Source organism: Neoarius graeffei, chromosome 15 (assembly GCF_027579695.1).
Source record: "Neoarius graeffei isolate fNeoGra1 chromosome 15, fNeoGra1.pri, whole genome shotgun sequence".
NCBI classification, from domain to species: Eukaryota; Metazoa; Chordata; class Actinopteri; order Siluriformes; family Ariidae; genus Neoarius; species Neoarius graeffei.
Genome location: NC_083583.1, coordinates 41,418,018 through 41,439,828, shown reverse-complemented (window position 1 = coordinate 41,439,828; position 21,811 = coordinate 41,418,018). Strand labels below are relative to the sequence as shown.

At 42.7% G+C, this 21,811-nt stretch overlaps 1 protein-coding gene across 5 annotated transcripts in view; it reads left to right on the top strand.

Annotated features, from left to right (window-relative positions):
* patj (PATJ crumbs cell polarity complex component) overlaps positions 1-21,811 on the top strand; it is a 234,157-nt gene that overhangs the window by 49,774 nt on the left and 162,572 nt on the right. For 4 of the 5 annotated variants that reach the window (XM_060941335.1, XM_060941333.1, XM_060941334.1 and 1 more), the window contains 4 exons: positions 6,822-7,031; positions 13,012-13,098; positions 18,821-19,108; positions 20,933-20,981. In XM_060941335.1, coding sequence (XP_060797318.1) covers positions 6,822-7,031; positions 13,012-13,098; positions 18,821-19,108; positions 20,933-20,981 — 634 coding nt within the window. The remainder of the gene's footprint in view (positions 1-6,821; positions 7,032-13,011; positions 13,099-18,820; positions 19,109-20,932; positions 20,982-21,811) is intronic. The other variant, XM_060941336.1, reaches the window with a different exon arrangement.

Below are 21,811 nucleotides of genomic sequence, written 5' to 3'. Positions count from 1 at the left end.
TATATTCCTTCACAAATAATATAAATCTCTGAATTAAAATAAGAGCCTTAGTCACATGATTTGTCTGTCTAAATGATAAATTAGACAATTGATTAATAAATATGCCACCATGATGCACATCTGAGCTCTTGATTTAAAGCGCCAGTAGGCAATAAACAGTGCTGCCTAATATTAGAAAATTAGTTATCACCATGATTGCAAATGTCGAATTAATGGATTTCATTAATTGGAGCCAAAAAACATTTTTCAAATGTGGCTAATTGTGCAGTCGTATTGAAAAATATATTTATTGTATTGTAGTAAAAGTAGTGACCTGGGGTCTGTAAATAATTGTGTTCATCAGTATGGAAAAATCCAACTTTTGATCCTAGGTTAGCATCCTTACTTGGTGAAATTAGATAAACACAGGCAAGTTTTTGTGAACCCTGTTCACCCAAGCGCAGACATAAGTTTCCATATTGATTTTTGGTTCTGAAACCCTCATCAAAGAGAAGTGAGGAGAGTGTGCGTGGCAGATGATTTGGTTCTTGGTGTATCTTGGGCTTTGACGGAGGCCGTATTGACCTGTGTGCACCCCTCTCAGTCATGAACTTGCAAGCTCTCCACTGAGCACCAGCTGAGCCCCTCTCACCTAGTGCTGTCTGCCTGCATATCTTCCACACTGCCTTCGCTTCTCTGCCCATAGGCCTGAGCGTAAGCTGAGTAGCCTATGGGAATTTATTTACTGTGTGTGTGCGCACGCAAAATGTACAGTATGCGTCTCTAGAGCTGTAGATGTATCCCGACATCGTACATTAGGTACGCTTAATAATAGATTGCCTGAAATGCACAGACTAGTAGGAAAGATTGATCCTGTAGCAGAGTCGTGTTTCCTCTTTCGTTTATTCGCTTTTTCAAACTTCCTTTCATTTATGCTAAAGCACAAAGCTGTCTGTGTTGGGGGAGTCGTGTCTCGTCCCCCCCCCGGTAGAGTCTTCGCTAAGAATCTTGAGCTTGTAAGGCTAAGTGGTCAAGAGTAGGCTCTGCAGACATGCCTGCAGTGTTCCAGAAGCTTCTCCATGGAATCTGGCATTCACATTTTTATTCTTCCCTTTCCTTTAGTCTGGTTGTTTATCTCTCTTTCTCTGTTTTAATCCATTTTCCTGTTCTTTGTTTCCACCCCATTTGCTTTATATCCCCCCCCCCCCCACCTGTTCAGCTAAAGTTACCTCAAAAGTCGCAGTTCACGCAAGCCAACCCCGTAACTGTAGCTTGATCGATGGGAGCCCACCACCAGACTGACAGCTGGACTGGGTGTATTTCTCTTTTTAAACGACACCCCTAACTGCAAGACGTCCAAAAAGCGATTATAAACCGATTTTGTGGCGGTCTTGTTCTTTGTAGTTTGAACTCCAGGAGGATCTCAAAGTGAGAAGCATGATGCTGTGGTTTTCAGCAACTTATGAATTAATGTGAAAGGGCCTCTTGGTAATGCGTGCTATGCTGTTAATGGAGATTAATGAAACCCCCTTGAGCTAAACACCTGATCAAAAGGGTCGTTTCAGGGCGACGTCGCCACGAGTAAGACTCATACATGTCAACCTATACGGAATGTCCGTTTTTTATACGGATTTGATTCAATAAACTTAGTATACGGGCGTATAAATAAAGTTATACAGATTCTTTAAAAAAACTTCAATATTTATTTAGAGCTATAATCAATTCCCACGATGATAAAAGAGCGCATAACATTTACAAACGTACTGTACACCACAGACAGCCAGTAAAGAGTCTTATGAAATCGCGCGTTATCTTGTGGTAGCGAGACCTCGTTCCACTTTTGATCATGCGCACACCGCATTGCGAGAATCCTGCCAACCGTGAAGTCATAAACATAGATGCCGCCTTCTGCGTAGAATCATAGGTCATCCTCGCTGCCATATTGGATGTGGCAAAGTGGAGATTCTTCACCCGTCTCTGGTATAGCGTCTAGACAGTAGCCGAGAATAAAGATGCCTCATTCATGTGCTGCGTTTAACTGTACCAACAGGTTTACTGTCCAAACGAGATCACATGGGATTACCTTTCACAGGTGAGACTGGAAAAATACTTTTCATTGTATTTGGTCATTATAACGTAATTTTACGAACAGATTTTTCTGACTTTTTGTGGCTAATATGAAGTCTCACGCATAATAGCCGCTCGGTGAAACCTGTCTCCAAACAACGAAGTATTTCCTTCGTAACTACGCTGGTAACACTGTTTTTGTCAAACATTGGAGCTTTGTATTCATTCTGAAGGTTTATTGTTATTAATATTGAATAAAAAGTAACTTGGATATATCATTGTTAATTATCATTCAAATTTGAGGTAAATTATTTTAATTTGCATCTTATACGGATTTTATAAGGGAAATACGGATTTTGGAGGTTGGTTATACAGGTTTGATTGACCAAAGGTTGACATGTATGAAGACTGGACTCGTGTAGCCGTTTAAACTTTTTTATTACAGTGACTTTCTCTCGCGGGCGGCACGGTGGTGTAGTGGTTAGCGCTGTCGCCTCACAGCAAGAAGGTCCGGGTTCGAGCCCCGTGGCCGGCGAGGGCCTTTCTGTGCGGAGTTTGCATGTTCTCCCCGTGTCCGCGTGGGTTTCCTCCGGGTGCTCCGGTTTCCCCCACAGTCCAAAGACATGCAGGTTAGGTTAACTGGTGACTCTAAATTGACCGTAGATGTGAGTGTGAATGGTTGTCTGTGTCTATGTCTCAGCCCTGTGATGACCTGGCGACTTGTCCAGGGTGTACCCCGCCTTTCGCCCGTAGTCAGCTGGGATAGGCTCCAGCTTGCCTGAAACCCTGTAGAAGGATAAAGCGGCTAGAGATGATATGAGACTTTCTCTCGCAACAATTGGATGTTCTGCAAGAACTTAGATTTATAAAAGGAGAATGATTGACGAGCTTTTCGACGGGAGATGATTTTAACCAGACCTCATAACATTCTGCTTGTGGGAGCCACAACAGTGTTAACAGTTTAAAATGTTCCTGCTTTTTAAAATGTTTACCAATACTGTGTATATTTTGCACAAATAAAGAACTAGTGTAAACGGAGAAGGATTCAGTATTGGGTCTTTTTTGGTAAACATAGAGTTACCTTTAGCGTTAGGCTTGTATTGTATTATATTATATTATATATACGAGCTCCACTGTTTCCATGGCGCAAGCAATTTATAGCACTTCCTGCCTGCCAAGAAAAAGAATGTTAAAGTCTAAGAGAGTGCATTTTTTGGCAGTCAAAATGGTTTTACCTTCACATCAGTGCACATTTAGTGAGAATATTCTGGCAGATAGGCATAGATCATCTCTGTGATTTATTATTTATTTACTCTTTGTTTATTTATCTAGTGGCCCTGCAGAACCAGACTCTGACCGAGGGGAAATTTTATTGCCATGACAGTAAAGGAAATTGATCAAATGGAGTGTAAATCTAAATCCTGATGCTTTTAGAAAGCAACTGCATCAGTTTTCCTTCACTGTAACGTAGTGCTCCACCATGTTGTGTATGATCAAGGCCACTGAAGGGGATGGATTTAATGCCATTGTCTCTTCTGCACTGTCCGTGCTACAACGACTAGATCAAATCTTCCAGCTTTATTATAAACACGGACTTCCCCATGTTTCTTTTTCACCCGTATGCACCCTGCAATAAATGAGCCGATTTGCAGGAAAGCTCTGGAAAGCCCGATGCAGTGCATTTGTCATCAATAGCCAAGTTTACTTTATACAGGTTTTTTTTTATTTTTTTTATTTGTACTATCAAGATCCTCTGCAATAAAGAAATTTGAAATGTTTTGAAAGTTTTTTAAAGTTCACTGTTGATGAAAATAATGCAGACGGTGACCTTGGCTCTTCAGCAGAGAAATACTTGAGAGAGATTTCAGTTTCTCATATTAGTCAGTTTCGGTCACTGCGAGTGGTTGCGTTTTATTTATTTATTTTTTGCTTGTCCGCACCATGAGAACAACATCCCATCCAGACCTTCGTTTCCCCGAGAGACAAACATGCAGAGAAAAGGAAAGGAAAGGAAGGGCTGTTGAAAATGTGATGGAAAGAGTTCCTGGAATTTGGTTCAGCAAGATTTAAGGATAAGGCGAAGTGACGGCGCAGATGAGTCCAGCACAAACTGTAGATTTACTGCCCACCTGAAACACACAAGAATTTTAACCGCTCAGCATGCAGTGCTGGCCCACTGAGCAGTCACAGCTTACAGAGGACCGTTTTATCTTTTAAGGCAGATGGCAATTGCATAGAGTCTTAACTACCCCCCCCCCCCCCCCCTTTTTTTTTCTTTCTTCCAAAAAATAAAAAATCTGAGTTCAATAGTCTACATTAGTACAGTACTGGCTGGATCTCTCTGCCTGTGTGTAGATGCAGAATGCGTAACATTGGGGTGCAGAGTGTTTGTTTGTGAAATGTTCGTGTTTTAGTCTCCGTAAATTAACAGATTTTAAAATGTACATTACAGGATTTCTGAGCAGTAGCATATTGAGGGTGTCGTTTGCATACAGGAGCGTTTCTGCCTGGATTGTCGTCAGTGGTTGTCCTGAAAATTCTCGCACTCAGAAAGCAGCTGCACTCTGTAATAAGCTCTGGTTTATATGAACTCTTAACGTCACAGCTTCACTCGGGCCGAAACATAAACAAGAAATGGGACGCTTTCGCTTTTTATTTAATTTTTTTTTTGGTCACTCCTGCTTTTTCCTTCTTTGTTTGCGTCTCTCTCTCTCTCTCTCTCTCACCATTGTAGCTGACAGGCTTGTGAATTTGTCCACAGCTGCCCGTCTGTTTCTGGTGCCATACTTGGTTGCGTGTCGAGCTTTGGTGCTGCTCAGCCCCCTGCACTGTCCCAGTGTGGCCCCACCAGCCCTCCTCTGCTTCTCGTGCTTTTTTTCCAGCTGCACCGCTGACATCACTGGCCATGTGGGATGAGGGAGGCCTTGGAAAGAGGAGCGCACTTGGCTGTAACTCGGCAGCTGGACAATGCAGCCAGTGTCCTCTAAAAGGGCCAGCTGGAGTGGAACTTCAAATCCCCTCTCCAACTTTTTCCCATTTGCTTTTTTCCTTACTTCTATTGCACCTCTCTCTCTCTCTCTCTCTCTCTCTCTCTCTCTCTCTCTCTCTCTCTCTGTGTGTCTTTGATTTTCTCTCTCCATTAATACATCTCTTTTTTGCCTTGTCCATTTTTGTGTTTATATTCTCTCTCAGCAGGCTTGAGTTTACTGCATTTCTCCTACTCTTCTGCTTACTCTGCAACACCTTAGCATTGTTTATAATGTCTCTGGACACTCAGCCAGGTGTTTCCTGTTCTCCACTGCCGTCTAGCAGAGTGAAACTTGCCCAATCTGAACCTAATTGACCAATCTGAAGCTCTGGTCACAGCCCAAGACCTCTCTTGCTGTTCTGTCCAGGAGGGGAAAATACAAATTGCACTTAAAGGCAATACTTTCAGCTGACTGCAGTTAGTTTCCGGGTTTTTTTTTTTTTTGTAGTGTCACTTGGTGTATTTATTTCTTCATACTTTCAGTGTGAACTTACTTTCGTAGAGCTGTACTAAAAACTCCTGTCTACTCGTGTGATGTGGAAAGGAAAGTATTCGTACTATAAATGCACCGCAAATAAATGACAAATCTTGCCACTTCATGACTTGTTGCACCACTCAGCACCCAGTCAGTCTCCCGATCACAGCACAAGCGAACCAACCAGGTTTGGTGTGATCTGGACTTCGAAGCAGTGCCGAGTGACATCACAGGTCATAAAGTTTTGTTGATTTATTTTATTTTTTTTTAAAGAAAAAAGGTGATTTATTTATTTATTTTTATGATGACAGCAATGCAGTTCAGGCCGTGTGTGTTTCACATTATGTATGAGCAGTTTAACAGAAGGTTACAGTTACTGCCTGCAGCTGTCATTTTAATAAATGTTGTTTGAATTGTCATTAAAGTTTGACAAATGTGTACAAAAGTAGAATTGCGCTTTTTTTTTTTTTTTTTTAACAAAACAAAATTGAGTAAAATGGGCTCAAATAAATCAATGACTAAATATTGACCAAGTTTGTATTTTTCTTCAAAAGACTTGTTCATTTTTGCTGAGGGATTTTTAAATTTTCAGAGCTCGACTGTCTGTTCCTGTTCCTTCGGAGTGGACTGCAGTCGTAAATATTTCTCCTCGTCATGGTCAGATGAATGTGCTTGCTAATGATAAAGCTCCGGCTCTTTGAGCTTCCGCACTAAACCAACCACTTGTTAATCACTTTTATATTGTCACTCGTCACATAAAAGCCGCCCATATGGGTCATCAAATACATTGTCAGGGACATCAAATTGGAGCTGAATTGCAGTTTTATAGCATAAGCTTGCTGGGACGTTGATTGATACCTGGACACATGATGTCTTAGAGGGAGAGAGAGGGAGAGCGGAGTTTGCTTTGTGTTCATTCAGCTCCCTGCCTCTGCTGTCTCCTTTAGTTATGGCTGGAACGTGGCCTTGTGGAATCTTCTGTCCTGCCCGTTTGTGTAGGTGATGTAAGGTACATGCTGCATCCGTGTGAAAGGCCCGACAGAAATGAGTTTGTTTCTCAGTAAAGATCTGGGGTGTAAGAGTAACTATTACTTGTCCTTTTATTTGAGCCTTCATCCTTTGTGGAAGGTATGTTTCTGTCTCTCGCTCTCTGATGGACATTACTTTTCTGTTGGTGTGTGTGAGAGAGGGAGAGAGAGATCCTGTGTGTGCGCGTGCGTGTGTGTGCGTGTATATAAGCATGTTTGCTGTGGTCTGTGTTGCCCTCTGCAGGACCCTCTGGACACTACGCGCTCTGTGATAGTCATTCGGTCGCTGGTAGCTGGAGGTGTTGCGGAGAGTCATGGTGGCCTTCTGCCTGGAGATCAGCTGGTCTTTGTCAATGACACCTACCTAGACACATGCCCTCTGTCCCAGGCTGTAGATGTCCTCAAGGCTGCTCCACCAGGCACGGTATACCTGGGCATCAGGAAACCTCTGGGGGTAAGCCTTTAATCAGACATGGGTTGTGATGTTGGCTAAATGTGCACCAGTTTTCTTTGAATAAAGAAATTCTCCAATTTAAACACGGTATCGAATGCTTTTGTCAAATACTGGCAAGCGAGTATCTTAAAACTGAGGTATTTTATATTTTAGGATTCTGTTTATAAAGTGATTTTTTGTAATGTATTGCGGGGATGTATTTTATATTTTTAGAATAAATTCTAACTGGATGCTCCGTCAGTCAGAGGAGTAGTATAAGTAAATTTTGTGTGCTGCCTGTAAGGTGTGTTGCAGTTGTAATCAAAAGACTGACAAACCTATAAAAGCTATGTAAGCATCATGAGTTGCCTTTAGGGCAGGACGACAGTGCTAATCAACACGGTTCTGGTGCTGGGGCAAATTATTTCTGAGTACTGTGCAAACTCTCGAGATGTGTGTGAGAAAATCCCAGGATGAGCGGTTTCTGAAGTACTCAAGCTAACCTGTCTACCATCAATAGCCATGCCACTGAGATCACACGTTTTCCCCCATTCTGTTGGTTCTTGCGAACATGAACTGAAGCTCTTGACCTGCTGTATGAGGTTTATACAGTTGCATGTAATTAACCGACTGAATAACTGCATAAGTGAATGTGTTTATATTACAGTGGCCAGTAATGGTGATGATACACGGGGCAACTTTTTGGGCAATGTTGCCGAGCAATGTTGCTGGGCAATTGCGTTTTGACTCTTTTCTATTGAGATTGGGCAACATTGTTTCTTTCTGAATGGTTTTGATAATCTCTGGCAACTTTTTGAGATAAGCCAATCAGAACGCGAGTATCGAGTCATGTGACCTCCGGTGGGGTTCAGATCAGAAATTTCAAACAAATATGGCGGCCGCTCAGTGTCAGTGGAGTGAAGAGATGGAGAGACTCCTCATCTGTTTTTACGCCGGTAAGTTGTTATTTTAATATTCTATATGGAGGAATTTACCTCACCAAAGCTCTAAAAAACAACAGACAGCTTAATTAAATGGTCACAGCAAAAATTAAGACATCGTTTTTTTGGGTTTTTTTAGCTGCCGTTGCTAACTGTTGTTGCCCATTGTTAGTTGCCCTGAAAAGTTGCCCTGTGTCTCACCTAGTCGCCCGTTGCCAGCAACATTGCTCGGCAACATTGCCCAAAAAGTTGCCCCGTGTATCATCACCATAAGGGTATAATTATAAATTATATTCAACTGACTTTTTTTTTTTTTTTTTTTATAATATTGAATATTAAACTTGGGATTATTTAAAAACATCTGAACAAATGTTAAATGCGTGTCTTGTCGTCCCATTTGCTGTTAAAATAGAGTGGCAGGTGATCCAGGTTCTTGTGTGAGCTGATTACAGGGATTTAAAAAAGAAAACTGTCATGACTGTCAGTTCCTTTTGGCAGCAGTTCTCTGACTTTTTCTGGGTACCTCCAAACTGTCATTCATAAGTAAACTCAAAGTTTAGTTTTTGCATTTTATTTCTGTGGCGTTAAAAAAATGAGCACTTAGAAATGGCTCATGTTGTCATGATTTTTAAGTGGCTACTGATAAACTCCAACAATTTTTAAAGAAAAAAAAACCCCGCGGTGAGTCACCAGTGATGGAGTGTTCACAGGCAGCAAAACAGCCTCTGCTCACGCGCACGTGTGTGTGTGTGCGCTCACTGCTTAAATGACCAGGCTTATTTTTACAGCCAAATGCTCGACACTCGGGCATCTTTAGGGTTGTTTACGACAATTTAGAAGCGATGTATCCACTAGATCTCGGCCTCGGTGAATCAGTTACGTCACAATCTCGGATTCTGTCACGTAATTTGTACTCAGAGCAAAATATATGAACCTCGGAGAGAGCAAGATGTCAGCGCCCAGGGGCGTTTTTGTTTTAAAAGAAAAATCATCTGTATGCAGTATACAGGTACAAATATAAATAAGTGAATACTCAAACAGGTTTTGTTTGCCTTTAAAATGAATTGAAACGGTAACTCGGCACAGTGACCGTCTAAAGGCCAATTTATGCTGACAACCCAGTCCTCGCAGATAGCGTCGCAGACAGTGTCTGCGTAGCCCCCCCCACCTTCGCAGACGCTCTGCGCGCACCTCCCAAAAATTGTGACCAGCGCAGAAGCCTCGCAGACAGCGCCGCAGACAAGAGGGCTCTGATTGGTCCACTCTACATCTGCTGTACACGCACTTCCTACTTTCCCGGTTTGGTTTGTTTTCACGACCGGCATTTTTAAAAACACGAGCGAAGATGGAGCAGCATGAAGAGCGGTTGATTGAGGAAGTACGTACATCTATACGACTCCAGTTCTAGTCATTATAAAAAAAAAAAAAGCTCTAGTCATTATAAGTAACCGGAGGATAAACACTCCACTAACCACACCCACCAATTACTCCTAGCGACTTCGCGCCCCCTTGCGTTGTGCCGGTGAATAACATCGCGCACGCCTATTATCCCCGCTCAACAATAAATTACAACTGTCTGCGAAAAGCTATCTGCGAAAGCCTTGTCGCAAGAGCATGCAGAGGCCTTAAGACTGGAGTTTCACGCTCCTACATCACACTCATGCCCTTGATGGTGGTCGTAATGGACATTAATATTAACTACATGGCCAGTTATGGTTTCTGCTGGCAAGACACTTAAGATATGATCTGATGTGCTCAAGTAGGTTATGAGTGTGCTGAGCGCTTTGAGAATCCAGTCCTGGCATAACACGTGTGATAAATTGCAAATCTTCCAGTTCAGCCTAGTGGCTTGCTTCATTGATTATCAACCCGAGATGTACAGCAAATTTATGACAGTGAAAAGGGGCTGCTGGAAACTGTCCTCTCCTCTGACCATATGAGCAACACTGCAGAGTAATACTAATCACTCCACTGACTGCTAACTAACCCACCGTGTGCATTATACACATCGATAATAGCCGATTTGCTGTCTTGTATTTGTTCTTTTTCTCACAAATACAAAATCTCTGCCATTCCTGTTTAGTAACTGAAGTGGTTAAAATTGTAATAATAAATGATAACAATGGTAAAATTGGTGTGACCATTAAAGGAAGTGCCCAATAGAGGGCTTTCGCATGACGTCACCGTACCGCGAGATTTTGTTAGGGCGCCATATTGGAAGACCAAGTACACATCTATGCAAGTACATACATACATACATACTCACAATATAAAACAAACTACGAGCGAGAGTGAAGTGACATGATGGCTGATAATTCTGGTTATGTGAGTACATTACCAGCTGCAGAAAGGGCACGGTATGTGGAGAAACTGGCTGTGATTGATGGGTTTGACCCATATGATAAGACTCGGGGCAAGGGAGAATGGAAACATAAGGAGGACCTGACACCAATTCTGCCATCTGTTTGCTACCCAGACATTGTACAACCCCGATTCCAAAAAAGTTGGGACAAAGTACAAATTGTAAATAAAAATGTAATGCAATAATTTACAAATCTCAAAAACTGATATTGTTTCCACAATAGAACATAGACAACATATAAAATGTCGAAAGTGAGACATTTTGAAATTTCATGCCAAATATTGGCTCATTTGAAATTTCATGACAGCAACACATCTCAAAAAAGTTGGGACAGGGGCAATAAGAGGCTAGAAAAGTTAAAGGTACAAAAAAGGAACAGCTGGAGGACCAAATTGCAACTCATTAGGTCAATTGGCAATAGGTCATTAACATGACTGGGTATAAAAAGAGCATCTTGGAGTGGCAGCGGCTCTCAGAAGTAAAGATGGGAAGAGGATCACCAATCCCCCTAATTCTGCACCAACAAATAGTGGAGCAATATCAGAAAGGAGTTCGACAGTGTAAAATTGCAAAGAGTTTGAACATATCATCATCTACAGTGCATAATATCATCAAAAGATTCAGAGAATCTGGAAGAATCTCTGTGTGTAAGGGTCAAGGCCGGAAAACCATACTGGGTGCCCGTGATCTTCGGGCCCTTAGACGGCACTGCATCACATACAGGCATGCTTCTGTATTGGAAATCACAAAATGGGCTCAGGAATATTTCCAGAGAACATCATCTGTGAACACAATTCACCGTGCCATCCGCCGTTGCCAGCTAAAACTCTATAGTTCAAAGAAGAAGCCGTATCTAAACATGATCCAGAAGCGCAGACGTCTTCTCTGGGCCAAGGCTCATTTAAAATGGACTGTGGCAAAGTGGAAAACTGTTCTGTGGTCAGACGAATCAAAATTTGAAGTTCTTTATGGAAATCAGGGACGCCGTGTCATTCGGATTAAAGAGGAGAAGGACGACCCAAGTTGTTATCAGCGCTCAGTTCAGAAGCCTGCATCTCTGATGGTATGGGGTTGCATTAGTGCGTGTGGCATGGGCAGCTTACACATCTGGAAAGACGCCATCAATGCTGAAAGGTATATCCAGGTTCTAGAGCAACATATGCTCCCATCCAGACGACGTCTCTTTCAGGGAAGACCTTGCATTTTCCAACATGACAATGCCAAACCACATACTGCATCAATTACAGCATCATGGCTGCGTAGAAGAAGGGTCCGGGTACTGAACTGGCCAGCCTGCAGTCCAGATCTTTCACCCATAGAAAACATTTGGCGCATCATAAAACGGAAGATACGACAAAAAAGACCTAAGACAGTTGAGCAACTAGAATCCTACATTAGACAAGAATGGGTTAACATTCCTATCCCTAAACTTGAGCAACTTGTCTCCTCAGTCCCCAGACGTTTACAGACTGTTGTAAAGAGAAAAGGGGATGTCTCACAGTGGTAAACATGGCCTTGTCCCAACTTTTTTGAGATGTGGTGTTGTCATGAAATTTAAAATCACCTAATTTTTTTTTTTCTTTAAATGATACATTTTCTCAGTTTAAACATTTGATGTCATCTATGTTCTATTCTGAAAAAAATATGGAATTTTGAAACTTCCACATCATTGCATTCCGTTTTTATTTACAATTTGTACTTTGTCCCAACTTTTTTGGAATCGGGGTTGTAAACTATTTGTTGTTTACACCCAGTGCCTACACTGCTGATGACTTGAAAGCCTACAAAGGGCTACAGGCTTACAGTTATGTTGTTAGGGGCTTGGTTCGTGATATTACAGCTGTTATTAAGAATAACCTACACATAGTTATGGCCAAGGTAATCTTGTTGATATTTATCTTTTAATAATATATCTCTTCAGTTGAAAAATTAATACTTTTTGTTACTATTAAGGTATCCATAATTTAGGTTAATTTATCCAAATTATACATATGTATTTATGATATATGCCTACACAACAACTATGCTTTATTTATATAATAGGAGGGAGAGCAAGCCCCAAACCATCCTAAATTATTATTATTATTATTAAATTGTAGAAGTCTGGGAGGCTTGCTCCTCATCCACTTATCAACTTGGGGCCAATTTAGCATGTTTTAAATCTGAATTTCTTGCGTTTGCTTACCTCAAAGTGTCCACAGATCATGCACAGACGTATCCATTATATCCACAGTTTTTTTGCCAAGTCTCACACAGGTTTCTTTCAAGTCTACTGTTGGGCCAATAAATCATAAATAAAACAGCTCAGATTTGTTTAAGTCGTTTGCCACTCCACTTTATTCTCGTGGGTTCACATACCGCTGCCGTTATTTCCCCCTAATCACGAGTTTGTTGGTCTTCCAATATGGCGCAGGGTCTGTTTACTTCCGGTTTCGGGTGACGTCAGTGAAATCCCTCTATTACTTCTGGGACGTCCTACATTTTGCAGTAGGTTAATTAATTCATTAATTTTGCAGTAAATTAATTGGTTATTCGGTCTCATTCTTGCTGTTCCATCTGTTAAAATTTAGATTAGGTAGGAATTTAGTTTGACTGATGCCAGAAAGTATTGTTTGAAAATGTACTGAGAAGAAAGTAGAGATTAAAAAATGTAAAGTACAGGTTGTGACCACTCTGAAAACCGTGTGTGTGACCCCAGGCAGAGGACAGGAGCATTGTGGAGAAACCTGCAGATCTTGACGAACAAGAGCACACCCCCACCTATCCTCAGCGACCGGTGTCTAAGGTATTGGTATGTCTGAGAACTAAAGCTAAACTGGTGATCAGTCAGTATAGAGAAGAGCTTTATATCATTGTGCGATTACTTGGGGTTGGAAGTTCAGTTATATGATGACTAGCACTTGGATTATATCAGAACGCTCAGTTCCTCCCATATGTGCTAGCCTGTTGGACTAGCAGTCGTAAAAACCTGGCACTTGAGTGGAGACTGATAAAGAGGAGAAAAAGAAATCGGGGCGATTTTAGGGTTGATGCCCAGTTCATTTTCTCTGAGCTTTTCAGACACATGACCGCGTTATCCTTGAATTTTTAGCATGGATGTAGTTGAAGCACAAGAGTCAAGTGCTGCTGTAAATCTACCCAAAACGAGACTAATTGCGCCATTAAGATTTTAGACTCTGCACATTTTTCATGGTAAATTGGTTCTGGGCTGTATGAGGGGAGGGGTGTGAAAGGTGCTGAGTCGGCTGATGAGAGAGCAGCATGAGGAAAAGTGCACTTTCAGCTCTTATGATCTTTAGGAGTGTGTATGTGCATGTTACAGGCAGGAGGGGACAAGCAGGAACCCTGTTGCTGAGATGAAGGCCTGCTTTGTATGCAACCAAGAAACAAGAGTCTTTGTTATTGAAAAAAACTGCAAATGGGGAGGAGGAAAGATGAAGAATGCTTTAGATCCAGTTCAGACTTTGTATTAACCACCAGTCGAGGTGATTGCCTCAAAACTGGACATGCGAGACGGAGAGCTGTTCACACCTGGTATTTTCATGCATCTCTTGAAAAAAAAAAAAAAAATCACTTCAGCAGCCCTAAACAGTTTAGTTCAATATATTTAACTTTGTCCGATAGAAGCTATGCTCCCGCTGTGGATGGAAGACTGTGAATTTGTTCAGATTTTGCTTAGACTGCAACAGCAACACAGACCAAAAAGTAGTAAATAAAAACCAAAGTAAGGTGCGAGTTGTAGACATAAATTTAGCCACTGCCTTGCAGGAGGAATGGAGCATGGGATTAAAATGAAAAATCATTTCATCACACGCAGTTTTAATGAGGATCATGATGCAGAAGGCTATAAATTCATAGTCTACGTTAGAATGAGCCTTTTAACATTCTTGAAGCATGATATGCTCCATTTGTTTGTATGAATCTCTCGTATTACAGGCACTTCTCATTATGCTGGAGTACATTTTATCTAATCTAGAGCTCCAGTGTGTGTTTAAAATTTGATACAAGCGGCTAGAGATAATGAGATGAGATTAGTAATAATCTCGTGTATATAAAATAAATAAATAATATAAATATATTACACAGTGGCACGAAGGTATGACGTTTATCTTGGAGTGGTGAACGTATTTCACGAGTGAGCAAAGCAAACAAGTGATATTTTTCAACACAAGAAGATACATTTCATGTCTTTGCGCTACTGTGTAATGTTCTTTATATGACGCATCCATTAAAAAAAAAATGCGCAAGGTAATTTTGAACCGGTTCGCTATTTTGACAACGAGCGTCATCAGCGGGAAAACACAGGGAGTGACGTCATCGGAGTGAAATATCGGGGAATGTATCACTCAGATCCACAATGGCTTTTGTATGAAAAATGTGAGTTTTTCATCACAAGATCAGCTTCATATCTTCAAGGAACTTGTGATTTTTATTATATAGATACATTCACAAACACAAAGTACCCAAATTTATCAAAACAATTCCTTGATTTCTTCATGAGAGACGCAGAGAAATAGGTCATGGTTTTGGTTCTCCATGTCCTGGATGTAGCTTGGATGAAAAATATGAGTGGCGTATTTCCCAGTAGAACACTCGTGTCTGTCTGTCTGTCTGTCTGTGTTTTTACATATTTACACACGCACACACTGCAACCCCACTATAACGAACTCGTTGGGGGAAGTCCAAATAGTTTGTTATTCCTAAAAGTTCGTAATACCGAAATGGACCCATTTATCACACCAAACACTTCTCTTACATAAAACCGTGTTTAATTTATATTTACACTTAATTCACTTACATATTTACAAAGGAAAAGGAAATAAGTCACTGTTTTCTAATGCTGCTTTTCCACTACCAACGCGGCTGAGTCGGGCTGAGCCGTGCCGTGCTGAGTCGAGCTGAGCGGGGCTGTTGGAGTTGCATTTCGACTACAACCGCGCTGAACCGTGCTGGCTGGAAGTGGGTGGACACATTGGGTGGAGTTAGCGAAAGTGGGTGGATGTCACATGATGTCGTTAGGCAGCGCAAACAGTGACATCAGTGACCTTTTAAGCGGTAGTCTCACGACCCGGATAGTAAACAATAAACATGGAGGACATGGAGTCGTTAGTGTTGCTGGTCTTGGTGCTGTGGCTTGTTGTCACCGACAACGCCAACAGAAACTGACGAGCATATAGATGAGGCGAGGCGCATAAGGCTTCAGAAATTCTCGTAATTCTTCTTCCGGGTTTACGGTGTTTACAGATCCCAGCGTGCTCAGGGGCGTGTGTGGGCGTGTGAGGACACTCCTCTTCACCAATCAGTGCACAGGGGAGTGTCTCCTCACGCCCCTAGCCCCACTCGGCTCGGTTTGGCTCGCTTCAGCCCCACTCCAAAACCGTGCGAGTTTTGGGTGCTGAGTAGGGCTGAAACGAGCTGAGTCGTGCTGCTCTGAGGTAGTCGAAACGCGAGCCGTGTCGGGCTGAAGTGAGCTGAAAAAGGGTAGTGGAAAAGGGCCATATGTGTCATGTCAAGGAGGCGGATGGACGGATTTAATTGCAGAAAGAGTGTTTGTTTACAAACAGGCAGGCAAACACCGATCCAAAACGTAAGGTCCCTGTCACACTTATTCGGAATTAGTAGGAATCAAGCAGAACCAGCAGGAATGAAAAATTTTTCAAAATTCGTGCCACATTCGGGCGGGAATTTCAAACTGACCAACATTCTTACAGCTTTGCCATTCGAATACTGAGAACGCGCTTTGAACCCGCCTCGAATGATTCTTGCACATTCCGGGTGTATTAGCTTTCGAATGCAGTTCAAATGTAGTTGGAACACAGTAGGAATACCTAGAATGCTGTTCGAATGCAGTAAGAATATTAAGAATACACTTTGAATGCCGTACGAGTGTGGTTCGATTGCTGCCTGAATACCACCCGAAGTCGGGTCGGAAGGTGCCTTGAATGCTGTACGAATTCACCTCAAACGCAGTCAGAACGCTCCCGGAATAGCCGCCGAATATGTTTCGAACATCTAAGAATTCAAAGAGAACACAGCTCGAATACTTAAAATGTACTTCGAGTATCCTGGAATATACAAAGAATTTTCATTCCGGCTCATTCAAGGCACATTCGGGACATTCTGGCAGGATTTGAAGTGGCTTGCCATTTCGATTTTTTCTTCAAACATGATCAGAAAGTTTCAAATGCTGTTGGAATGCGGTAAGAATATTTAGAATGCAGTCAGAATGCAGTTAGAATACACTTTGAATGCTGTTCAATATTTCTCCTCTTCGAATGCACCTCGAATGTTTCGAACATGAGCAAAACATTCGGGCCAGCCACAAGAATGGGCTCGGATGTTTGGAATGCAGTCAGAATTTTTAGAATGCACTTCAAATATCCTGGAATATACGAAGAATTTTCATTCCGACGGCATTCCGGCTCATTCCGCCTCTAGCGTGATTACCCTATAATGTGAAAGCAGAGTCAGAAAACAGGCAAGGGTCATACGAGGCACAAACAGAGTAGCCGAGGCAAGAACGAAAGGCAGAATCTGAAATATATACAAAAAGTCAAAACCGGAAGAGCAATACAGACACACAAGGTACAGCATGTATACTTCACAAAGTCTGTGTGTTTTCAGAGTCCTTATAAGCGCGCTGTGATTACACTCTGATCGGCTACAGGTGCACGGCAATTAGACCTTGGTAGCTTGAGCGCGCCGTGCATGTGAGGAGCAGTTTAAGGTGAGATGTTGCACATCCATGTGACACGATGTCACAAAAATAATGCGAATATTGTAAATTTTTAGTTTGTGAAAGTACGATAGTTTTGCTTGCTGAGGAAACTTGTAATCCTGGACTGCTTTAATTTAAGGCATATCCTCCTCATCACGAATTTCTCTTTCCGAGTCACTATCGCAGTGTGATGACCGAGTTAAAGGATCACAAACGGAGGCGATGATTGATTTCTTTGTCTGTTTATGGAAATGACGGAGGTTACCGCTGTATCGTTGTCATCGTCCATCCACTGATTCGCTTGGTTTTCTAAATCTTCATGGTTCGGTTCATTCATGTGTTGTAAATCACTGATGATGCCAGCAGTCATTTCGTCCTTTTATCGATCCTTTGATCACCGTTCTCGATAATTGTTAGTGATCGACACCTAAGTGAGGCCAGTTAAGCCTTTATGGCATGAACACGTATTGTTGACCTGACTGCTGACTTGATTACTTCTTGTTTGTCTCTAGTGGGAAGAGCAGAGGAGCGCATGGCTCAGTGATGTTCTTTTGAAGATTTGATTCACTGTCATTAAGGGCGGGGGACACAAACTTGGTTCGTTATGTAAATGTTCGTAGTAAGAGTTTAAAAAATGTCTGTGTGTGTAATATGATCGACTCTCCTGTTGTGGTCAACAGATGAGGGTTTTAGCAGTTTGCAGGTGGTGTGTGGTGGTCCGTTAAAGCCTCGGTCACAACCGGCCGTGCGTGCTCCTACGGCTGGTCTACGTGCAAAAAACGCAAGAAACGCACGGAGGGCGCGCGTGTGACGTGCTGATTTTCGAGCCGTAGACTGGCCGCAGACCGGCCGCAGAGGTTCTTTGTCATGTCAAACTCTACGGGCACTTACGTTTTTTTTCAGGTTGCAAGACAAACTTACGGCCAACGTGCGTCTTTCTCCACGAACAAAAAAAACACAGCGATTTGGGAAATGCCAAAAATCGCACGGCCAAAAAATCGTACGTCCGGTTGTGACCTAGGCTTAAAACTACCTGCACACGGAGTATATTAAAGTGGGTGAGGTTTGTGCAGAGCCACCCCCACACACTCGTCCCACAAACAGCAAAAACTATATTGGTGCAACTAGTACCACAAGTATAGCAACTGTCGGGGGTGTAGGTTTTGTTTAGAGTTGTCCTTCTCTTAGATGAGTTGTGAAACAGCTGGAGAGTCCCATATACCCTTGGTGCTCAGTCTTGTCCATTGACCCTAGTCGCGAGTTGTTTTGCACATTGGCCGAGCTGCTATTTACCCACAGATTGGGGTTGGATTGAGGAGTGTCAGGGCGTGTCTACACACCTCTGGGACTCCAACCTGCTCCGAGATCCCCTGCAGGTTTGCCTGGGGCCGTAAGGTGCCCAGTTACCATGGTGTCCCATGAGGAGGCATGCTGGAGTCTTGATTGTGGACAAGCTGGGTACTGGCAAGAGGGGCTTACATAATTTGCCCTCTGTTTCGGCCTAGCCAGCAGCTGAAGCAAGAGAGTAATGGCAAGCTAAAGCTACGCTACACTATTGTGTGCTACCACACCACGTGCTTTGTAGCTGGTCACATCCAGCAGACAGGATTTTCAAGCTTGAAGCCAGAAAGCAGTAAATCCCATGAACCTGATCACATCTCTACCATTATTTGATTTGGCCAGAATGAAATTGCTCTTTATACTTTATCAGATTCCACTGCAGTATCTCTCTGAATCGAGTGACCAAAAAAAAAAAAACAAGGGCTGATGCTGTGTTTGTCTGTAACAGGGCTTTGGAGATGATGCAGTCTTTCCAGAAGACATTGATGATGACCCAGAGCTGATCCTGGATAGTACCATCCGTTATGCCAAACCTCTGATCACTCCGGAGCTCCTGCCAGGCGAAGAGAGAGAGATGGCTGTAGATGAGGAGGAAGATGAAGAGGAGGAAGCAAACATTTTGAGAAGTGATCGGGAGAGTCCACTGTTGTACCACAGGGAGCAGTCACCTTTCAGGGAAGAGGAAGCCATGTCAAACCCCTACCAGACCTTTACCCAAGCTGAAGTACACCAACAGGTAAAAAGACTGTGTGAGCCAGAGAACTGACCATCCGTTTGGAGATGGATAGTTCATCGCTTAGAGCAGATTTGTACAAAAGACAAGAACCTTAATTCGGTGATTTGGAAGAAGAAATGGCTAATTGAGTTGAGTTCTGTCAAATATCAGCGAAACGTTTTGGATGTTTCAAAAATATAAAAAATTGAGCTTTGTGGGGACAGTAGTACTGGCGCGGGGGGTGAGGGACTGGCTATCCATCTCAAATGATTCAGTGTTTAAAAAGAATTTATGCCATCAGCGAGGGAACATGATACAGTGTTGAGTCAGTGAAGTGCAGTAGGTTATTCATTTGCTCCTTTTATTAATTCATTCATCTTCAGTAATTGCTTTATCCTGGTCAGGGTTGTGGTGGATTCTGGAACACCTAGCAGGCTTTCGTCTAAACCGGGGAACAGGGGCGCTGCGCCCTCTTACTCTCGGCGTGCGCCCCCTTACTGAAATGCCGATTGAACCCCAAGTCACACTTGGGCCATGCACTTGTATGCTACTGCACAACATGCAATCTTTCTCAAAATGATCTTTTCTCTGTGAAAACATCCCAGCAACACCACGTGACAATGTGTCTGACCATCAAATACGTTATAATTACTCCAAAAATATTCCAATCATAGTAGATACACCGCCAGACGGTGCAAAAACAATCCGAATTGGCGTTTTCCAGACTGAGGCGCCATGTTGTTTAGTTGTTTACTTGTCGCGGCTGCTCTCGAGATTTGACATGGGTTCCATACAAGGTCAGCTGACTTGTAGAGCGAGGTTTCTCGAGACTGAATGACCTTTCACCCAGCGGCGCGGGAGCTTTTGACAGAAGTAGTTCGCGAGTTGTTTTTGTTGACACTTGGGCATTTAAAGACGTCATCCCGCGGCACGAAACGGAAGAAAGCCAGAGACTGTCCGGGGCAGAAGAAGATTACTTCTTTCTTTTTCAATGTTGACAATTTGTTACAATTTCCCTCTCAGATAGCCTCAGAATGTCCCATTGGAGCCTCAATTTTTCAAAGGCTTCACACGGCGGGCGGGTGGAGGGGGACGGACAACCGGCACCATCCCCCCACCCGGTCGCTATGCTCCCTCGCCATGGTGAGCACCCTCATATTAAATTTTTCTAGAAAAAACCCTGCCTAGTGTGAGACAGGGTTATATCTTGAATGGGATGCCAGTCCATCAGAGGGCACCATGCACACTCATTCACACATGGGGCAGTTTTGTGTAGCTCGTCCACCTTTTCAGGAGGTGGAGGGAACCTCGAGGAAACCAGCACGTACATGGGGAGACGCTGCCAAACTCCACAGACAGCAAACCTGACCTAAGGATCAAACCGTGGTGCTCTGAGGAGGCACTTTTATCATGAGAAGGAAGGAAGGAAGGCCATGCCTCTTTCACTGGGACTGACCAGCACCAAGAAGCACTGAGGGGGAGGAACTGTTTTTTAAAACTTCCAGGGCTAGATTATATTCAGCATTGTCAAATGTTTGAATGTTAATTACTAAAACGCTAGTAATAATAAAACAACACTTGTACTCTCACAGTTATGGACATTGCTTCAGTTTTGATTAACTACCAGATTTCCCTTTACTTTTTTGGAGCAATATTTTAACATCCCCTTCCTGTAAATACTGAGACGGAGGCACTAAACTAACCAGCATGGTTTATTCCATGATTGATTTATATCGTCAGTGTGGTTGTAACCAAATCTCTCTCTCTCTCTCTCTCTCTCTCTTTCTTCCCTGCCCCTTTCCTCCTTCTTCCCCCTTCCCCTCTTACTTGGTACATCTGTGCTAGGTGGAGAAGGAAAACGCTGCAGCTGAAGAGGACTTTCGAACAGAACTCGGTGAGCGTGTGCGAAAGAGAAATAACGTTTGAGTCGTTTGGCTTGTGTAGCTGTAATTGTCTCCCAGTCTGCCAAGGCCATTTCATAGATTAGAAATTGAAGTTATATCATAAGCATGCTTTTCACACTCTCAGCATTGGAGAGCTGGTGAATGGTCTGGTGATCAGACTTGATCATTTTCATTTTAATCAGCCTGTGTTGGCCTTAACGGCTTTGGCAGCCCGAACGTGTCTCAGCCTTGATCGTCACAGCAGTGGGAGATAGGCTAACTGGCACCGTCCTAATCAGTGTCAGGTCTATCGTGTCACTGTCTCCTTTCACTGTCAAAATGTCGAGCTGTTTATATCAAACATGCATTTCCTTGCCTAATACTTTTTTATTTTGCAGATAGAAACTCATTTATTTCATAGCCCCAGGCCTTTGTGGTGTTTTCCTATGGACCGCTTGTCCAGTCGAACTCGACTTTGACAGCAGGTTTATTAGGCTAGGCTTGACAGACTGCCAAATGCAGACAAATATTGATCTTCTGACAAGCCGTTTACTTTATTTGGAGTAAATCTTTCTGTAACACCAGTATGTGCTTCCTGTTTGCTACTGTAAAGGATAGTTCACCGTTTCTGGTATTTCCTAGAAAGATGACAATAAATCCAAGAATATGAAGCTCTCAAATGCTTCTAGACAAATGCGCTCTCTCTCTCTCTCTCTCTCTCTCTCTCTCTCTCTCTCTCTCTCTCTCTCTCTCTCTCTGTGTTTTTAGATTTGTAGCCCTTTGTGATAGAATGATCCTTTTTATGGTGGTTGCCTTTTATTTGCTGAGGTTATGGTGTAGG